Source organism: Melanostigma gelatinosum, assembly GCF_949748355.1.
Source record: "Melanostigma gelatinosum genome assembly, chromosome: 10".
NCBI lineage: Eukaryota > Metazoa > Chordata > Actinopteri > Perciformes > Zoarcidae > Melanostigma > Melanostigma gelatinosum.
Genome location: NC_136643.1, coordinates 22600308 through 22608178, shown reverse-complemented (window position 1 = coordinate 22608178; position 7871 = coordinate 22600308). Strand labels below are relative to the sequence as shown.

At 42.9% G+C, this 7871-nt stretch overlaps 1 protein-coding gene across 1 annotated transcript in view; it reads left to right on the top strand.

The window, feature by feature from the left end:
- Positions 1-1512: 1512 nt before the first annotated feature.
- The window catches only part of lrch1 (leucine-rich repeats and calponin homology (CH) domain containing 1), a 57164-nt gene continuing 50805 nt past the window's right edge, over positions 1513-7871 (top strand). The window contains exon 1 of the mRNA XM_079277659.1: positions 1513-1853. Within this exon, the coding sequence (XP_079133785.1) occupies positions 1640-1853 (214 nt within the window). The 5' untranslated portion in view covers positions 1513-1639. The remainder of the gene's footprint in view (positions 1854-7871) is intronic.

The following is a 7871-nucleotide window of genomic DNA, read 5'->3' as shown; positions in this document are numbered from 1 at the left end:
GGAGCTGAAAACGCAAGCCTGCACAGAGCTGAAGCAGACTTCTGCATAGATTAGTAGGAGAGCCTATCTGTTGTGTGAGACATCTGATACACTTGTGGTCTGGACGGGGGGTTAGCCAATTGTGGGTTGCATTCATTCAATCAAACATGACAGCAGTGGTCGCGGCGGACACACCTTTCTAGTTTTGTTTTAACAGACAAGGAGTCAGGAAACTCAGGGCTCAAAGACATCTTGGACCGTGCCTGTATGTACTTTTAATGTAAGTGTACCGTGTCCAGTCTTCACATTTTCAAAGGGCAGTTTGAGGGATGAGATGTGGTTCGGGGTTACATTTAGAATAAAGGTTACCAATAGGTGGAGTCTGTGACGAACTGCACATTATGTCAATAAAAGTCCTCACAAGTAGGCTATGCAACTACAATCCTGTGTTGGCACACATACCGTAAGCAGTGATTCACACTGTGTATCTGCTGATGCAAGCCTGTTATGTAATCAGGTGACTCAGCACTCCCGCTCCCCAGTGGAGCTCTCTCACTGTCAAAACATGCACACACACAAAGTTCTCATCTAAATCTGGGAACGAAATTGAATAGGTGTATTCCCAAAATGTCAAACTATTCCTTTAAAGAGAATGCATTACAGAACAGTTGTTCCTGATCTGGTAGGATAGTTCAGGAGGTTTGAATCAGAGTCCTCTGGTTGAAGGAATAAAATCTATAGAAGCCTAAACCTATGATGCAGAGATACATACAATTACTGGTAATGACATCTCTCAAATGTTTTAACAGCCAACATTAAGCTATGGATGTCTACCTACAGCAGTCTCTGTGAGTGTATGTGTCCCTAACAGGAGCAGGATTATCACAGTCACCTACAGTATCACTCAGGTATGAATCAACACTCTGGTAAAAGCTTCTGTAAAACCTTAAGTTATACTCAAATGCAGCATGCATTGATTCTGTGCAGCAGATGTCGCTGTTTAGTTGCGTTTCCTCTGCTGTTTTAATTCCCCTGCTGTTTCCATGCTAAACATTCCAGTGCGCAGCCGCAGTGAGTGAGCTGCATCAAGTCCAATAAATGCAAGAGTGAAAACGGAAACGTAGAGAATAAAATATGTCATGAAACTGACATTAATGGAAATTAAAATCTGCCATTCCTTTTAAGTCAACCAGTTCAAAGGGTAAAATAAAATTCAGGCCGTATTTCTAAAAATGTAATTATTAGAGGATACAAATTTATTTAAAGACATGCTAATTATGCCAAATGATTTAATGAATTTTTTCACACTGTATTTACAGCCATTATTATTGTTATTCACAGACAGTTTGCGCTTGATTTCATCGTGGTCTGGCGCTGGACTGGGAGATATCTTATTTTGAAATATTACAACCGGATGTCGCGCTGCGGCTGTGTGTTCGAAGCTTCACGCACCGCGCAGACAGAGAGGCGGACGCGGCGGCTTACAATCGAGGAGGAAACGCGGCACGGCTCGGCACGCCTGAAGAAGTCGGTGTACCGCTGTTTGTACCGACCGTTAGCTAGCCTTTGCACGCTTCTATCTCGCTCTCGGATATAACCGACATACGCACGCACGCACACACACACACACCCCCGGAGAACCGCGGAGAGGTGGAGCATTATGGCGACGTTGGGACCGGAGTCGGCTCGTCCTCCTCCTCACTCCCCGTCGATCCAGTCGCACATCGGCAGCGCTAACCTGCCTCCTAACCGGGGATTGGAGCGGGCGCTGGAGGAGGCGGCGGCCAGCGGCGTCCTCAATCTCAGCTGCAGAAAACTAAAGGAGTTCCCCCGGACAGCTGCCAACCACGACCTGACGGACACGGTGGACGCAGGTATGCATCTCTCCGTGGTGTTAGCTACGACACCGGTGCTGGGGCGGTAACGACTCCCTGTGCAGCAGCGTGGTCCTCCCTGACCCTTGAACTGTATGCATAGTGCTGGAATGTCCTTTAGTCGTCCACAATCACGACAGCGTGTTTATATATTGGGCCACAACGGGGAGTCGAACTCGCAACCCTGGTGGTGTGTTAGCACGGTCATCGCGTCTGTGTTGCAGGATATGTGTGTATTTAACCTTAAATGAGGCTCTCTATACATCCCGGGTGCACGGCTGGATGTGGACTCGGTGGGTACCTGAATCCTGCAGACAGGATGTTGGTGATTCAGGCTTTCAGGGAAAAGCTGCTCAAGTTTCCAGCTTAAACGTCTGCAGGATCTGACTGTTCAGTGGGCCTTCTGTGGAATTCCCCACCACTTCCTTTTTAATCCGTTTACAGTTGTAAACAGGCATGGAGAGCACAGACACACTCTGCTTTATTTACAAGAGTAGAGCTCACATATCTGTTTTTCAGTTTAATGTGTTTTAATCACAGTTACTAGTGAAATATAGTGGTGGAAGTAACAGAGTATATTTACTCAAATACTGTACTGAAGTACAATTTTGAGTTACTTGTACTTTACTTCAGTAGTTTCATTTTCTGCTGTACTTTACTTCTACACTACAATTCAGCTGCTACATTGATTTGACATTTGCAGATTTGGATTAATTATATAAAATATGTATTATTAGCGGTACTAAAAAAACACATTAATGCATCAATAATTATAATCCAGTAATATGATGTATTTTATTCTGAAATGGGACATTTTGCATAATTAATACTTTTACTTTTGGTACTTTATACATATTTTGATACCAATACTTTTTTATTTTTACATGTGATGGACTCTTTGTAATAGAGTAAAATGACACTGTGGTAACAATGAGTACTTCCTCCATCACTGAGGAATGGCTTGTTTTTGTGTATGTTTTGTATATTTTTGGTCTCTATGCTAAAGAGAGGCTGGTGTTGCCCATACACAGTGAGCTGTGCCAATATGGTGCTGCAGCATTATGTGGATATTATGTGGATCTATATGAGGGGAGGTAGTTAAGCTGATTTGCTTTAATGTGCAATGACATGGATGCAGGCCGGTCACATGACGTCAGCAGAGGTGTCACACTTTACAGGGTCATTATCTTCCAATGTGTGGTATCTATACATGCAGACAGTTGTGGTTGATGTTCTGCTGCTCTGCTAATAGGATGGAGGTTAACGGAATTGAGTTTGTGCTCCTCGAGGCTTCAAAAATTACCTCTTTGTCAGCTTAACTGGTATTTATGAAAGATTAAAATTAATTAATGACAGTTTCGTGGATTATCTCGTGTAACAGGGACACTGTTAAGATAAGATAACGCTATTTATCCCGAGGGAAATTGTTGTGCAGCATTTGCATTACAAAGTAGGAAAAAAAAGGATTGCAAACAACCAAAATGTAAACATTGGAGATTTGCAAGCGTCATAAAAATCAAGTAAAACTGAAACATCACGTTTCTGTGTGAAGTCAAGTTCAGCCGGGTTACCGTCGGACTGGAAAGTCACAGTGACGTTATGTTGCTGTGACTTTGTTTCTGTGCACTAAAAAAAGAAATTTGGCTTGCATAACCACAGTGGGTCACGTCTACACACACACACACACACACAGCATGAAGTAAAGTGAGTGGGACGATGGAGGCTGTGTGGTTCAGTTGAACTGCTTTACAGCACACTGGATCCGGATTCAGCCTCACGCAGGCTTTCTGTTTCATCCAGCATCGTACTCGAGTGCTGCCTTGCCCAACGGCGTGCACGATCACGCCACTTCCATAGCGTTTTGCCTGTAATGTGACAGCATTTTGCCAGTTGTGGTAGGTTTTTGGGGGATTATTCTACTTTTGTCTGGTTCTGTTGGTGTTTGGATGGAAGAGTCATTTCTTGCAGTAGCTTTTTCACTTTCAAAGCATGACTAATTGAATCTCCTGTTTGTCTCCCGATACCCATCATGCTTTGTGTTATAGGGGGATGTTTTCTGTAGTTGGTTCAGATTTCATAATACCACCATCGCCTTCAAACACCATCTCATTTGTCTCGTCAGGAGACCCGTAGTTTGATTTCCTGAGAGTTTGTGGTGCTTGTTCAGGTGCTGAGTCACATAGCATTTGTTCAGATTTAATACGAGGCTGAATGAAAGTTTTTCACCAGCAAAAGCCACTGCTAATTATTCTGTTTAGTTCATGCAATATGTCAATCAAGCCGTTGCGTGTGGGCCCACAAATTGTTGGAGGAATGTAAATGTTTGTAAACGGCTGCTGAAATGGATTTGTAGTTACTGACCGAACGTTGGCGGCATTGCCGGGAAGGCAGAGGACTTGTTTCTAAATCGTCTGTCACTTTTTGGTTCGTCAGTAAAGTGTAAGACATCAGACAGGCGTCTGACTCGGGCCAAACCTGTTTGATCACAGAGCTTCTTGTGGAGCTGAGAAAATGCGAAATGTATTAATAGGTTTTTCTTCTGCGTCTCCATCTCCAGACCGTCTGAACCAGCTCAGCACTGTTTCCGAATGTGCAGCTGTACATGTCTACATCATCGGTGTAGTCGCTCTCTGAATTAAAAACATGCAGCGATGCAGAAGTGTGCAGCCCTGAGGGAGATTTATGTTGTTGTAAATGTAATTAACAACATGATCTTTATCTGTTAAATCGTTGACATGCTGGTCTGATGGTAGTAAACGGTGTGTGCAGGTTCATCAGTGTGGAAGACGGAGTCGTCTCTGATCACACGAGAGCTGTGATCGACCCCCACGAAATGAAAATAGATGAGAAAGAATGGAGTGAGTCACTGTGCACGAGCACGTTTTACTAAAATCTACACCGGAGCAGTTTGGCCGAAGCGCCGCATGCATGCACATGTACTTAAAATGCAAGCACACAGACACACACTGTGGTTCAGCCTAGTTTCATATCAGCAGCCACACAAGTCTCAACTTGTAGTGAAACACACACACTGGAGCTGGTTTCCTTCAACGTCTCCCTGTAACTACAGGTTAGGGTTCTGCTGGGAAAGAGAGAACTAATGTGTGGGACGTGCTGTCTGACCACGTCTGAAGGCGAAATGTTTAAAACCACCGTGAACGTCCGCACTCAGATGTGTAGAGAAAAGCCGACCGTCTTAGAGAGTGGGGGAGCCGTAATTGAAATGCTCACTTGCACTTCAGCTTATAAACTTTGTCTTTGTCCGCCGCCATTTTCCCGCCAGGTCCCGACCGGTACTGTGCATGTGTAACTCTCGACTGAGGTGAGAAGGAATAGCGATGTGTTTAATTCTTTATTTTATTATTTTCCGGATTGGGGCGAGTTAGTTGCTGGATTTACTCGCCCGACGTGGTGTTTTACTGGTCTCGGGCTAGCTGGCGATCCTTATCGTTGAGCCCTGATTGCTGCCATAACTCGGGTGTAAATGTTTGAATTGTTGATTTCGGAAAGTTACACAAATTGTCAGATGCGTCACCCCATCCTTGACACATATACATATGTGTGTGTGTGTAGTAACTGCTACAGTAATCAACAGTGATGATCACTATGAGTCCTGACTGCCTGTATCATTAGACTCCTCTCACACAGACTGATGAACGAGGGATCTGGTGGAAGCATTGAATAGAGACGGCGAGTATCACCTGAGTTCAGCGTTTCCAAACCAACTGGTCAGTCTGCTCTCTCTCTCTCTTTTCGCCTGATATGGTCTTTTGGCTGATATCAACCTCAACCACCAAACCATGACCGTGTGTGTGGGTGATGGGGGTGTTGAACCGGCAACCTGCTGAGGTTTCAAAGGTAAACAGGTGGTTCAGTAACCTCAGTTTGACCTGCTGTAAGTTGAACAGCAAGAGATTGTATTTCTTCACATATGATTGATTAATATCTTGATGTTTTGTTTTTATTTCATTTATTAAATAGTCCTACAATCTGTCCTATCTTGAATTGCAGACATTTAAACAGTAATTATGAGCGTTCTCTGGGGAGTTTTGGGGGATTTTTTAAAGATGGTGGACACCTGAGTCGAGGAACAGGAAGTTAAAGAGGGTGATGATTTATTCAGACTGCTCCAGCAGGCTTTGTGTCGGTTGGCGGCTGCAACAGATTTCAATTAATCTGAATCATATGTTCTTCATTAATCAACTGAAATGTATTCAGTTTAATAATAACAAAGAAGTCAAAATAAACCAGCAAATGTTCACATTTGGAAGGCTGTAATGTGATAAACGTTTCGTCATCGATTAATGAGCAGATTATTTTCTCAATTGAGCGATTCATAGATGGGTGTATCAATGTCAGAAAATGTACACAAATGGGGCTCAAAGTTTCCTGAAGCCCAAGGTGACGTCTTCTTCTTTTAACCAATCAACACTCCAAAATCCCAATGTACTCAGTTTACTGTCACATAAAAGGGCGCTAAAAAAATCAATAATTGATGGTTAAAATGGCTGCAGATTGATTTGAATCGACTGCGCTCTAGTCGGCTGCGTGTAAATGTGGGTTTGTGTGATTCTTTAGTTTTGTTCTGAGCTGCAGGACGCTTTTACTTTCCTTTCTTCTTCTACTGATACTGCTGTTTGGAGGTGGAAGAACGAAACAGGAACACGCTGACCGACTCTATTCTAATGTATGCTCCTACAAATGACTGCCTGTGTGTGTGTGTGTGTGTGTGCGCGGCAGTTTTTCAGTGGACACACACACACAGTAAGTACATTAGTAAGGGTCATATTAACAGAAACAACATCCCCTGTACGATTTGAGTCGATTACGATTCACCTGTTAACGATTCTCAATGCAACTCAATATGGGAATCACCATAAGTCCCACACTCTCCAGTGGCTTTTTATTTCTCAAAGAACAATAACTTATTTTTTGTGATGTCGGGACTTTTAAGATGTGAATAAAGCATGTTTTTAATGTGTGTGTGGCTGAATGCATGATTGCCTAAGGCAGGATTCACCGCCCAGAGTTTACCACCCTCACTTCCTCTACCTCACTGCTCTTCCTTCCATTTCATCCACACACACACACACACACACACACACACACACACACACACACACACACACACACACACACACACACACACAGAGAGAGGAAGCTGTGGACTCCCAGGAATGTGGTGTTGGGTTAGAGGAGGGTCCATCCACTGTTCCTGCCACACCTGAACGTAATGACAGCTGGGACAGAAACACACACACACTCGGACACACTCACACACTCTTATTCATACTTGTGAGGACACTGGAATAACTACATTATCTATAGCAGAGCATGTTATTTGAATGTGTCAAAAAACTACTTTTTATTTACAAATTCTGACAATTTAAGACAAAATACTTAATATAGTTTTATTCAATGACACATTTGGTATAATTTGGCTGGTAAATGCATACGTTTTAAAACCTTATTTACTCAAACTAACCCCTACTTCTAACCTCATGAATAAATGCATGGTTTAAACATGAACCTGTACCATAATCTTGACTTCAAACCTCTTTCTATTGATGGAGGGGGAGTTCACAGAGGGCCTCATGCATAGTGAATGAAGCACTTAATGAAGTAGTTAATGGTTTCTCTCAGAGGAGCGAACAGCCTCGGAGACACCAGACAGAAGATCAGAGAAGAGCACACTGGACTGAGCTATAAAACACTAGAATACAATCAAACAGGACGTAATGAAGGCCGACTCCTGTCAGCTTGGGTTAGTGAGAGACGTGATGTAATGTATAATTATCTAAATAAGATATAGAGCTAGTCTGTGCTTTACCTCTCAGGTTAGCTGTTAAAATAGTTTATATGTTACTCTTTGTTGCAGTCGTGATATCACATAGCCACTGTTTGTTTGATTGACCTAATGGGAGGAACAATTAGTCTCTAAATTGATTTGTTGATTGGCCACAATTTTGATAATTCATTCATTGTTTGTCATTTTACGTTCAATAATCTGCAGCCAAG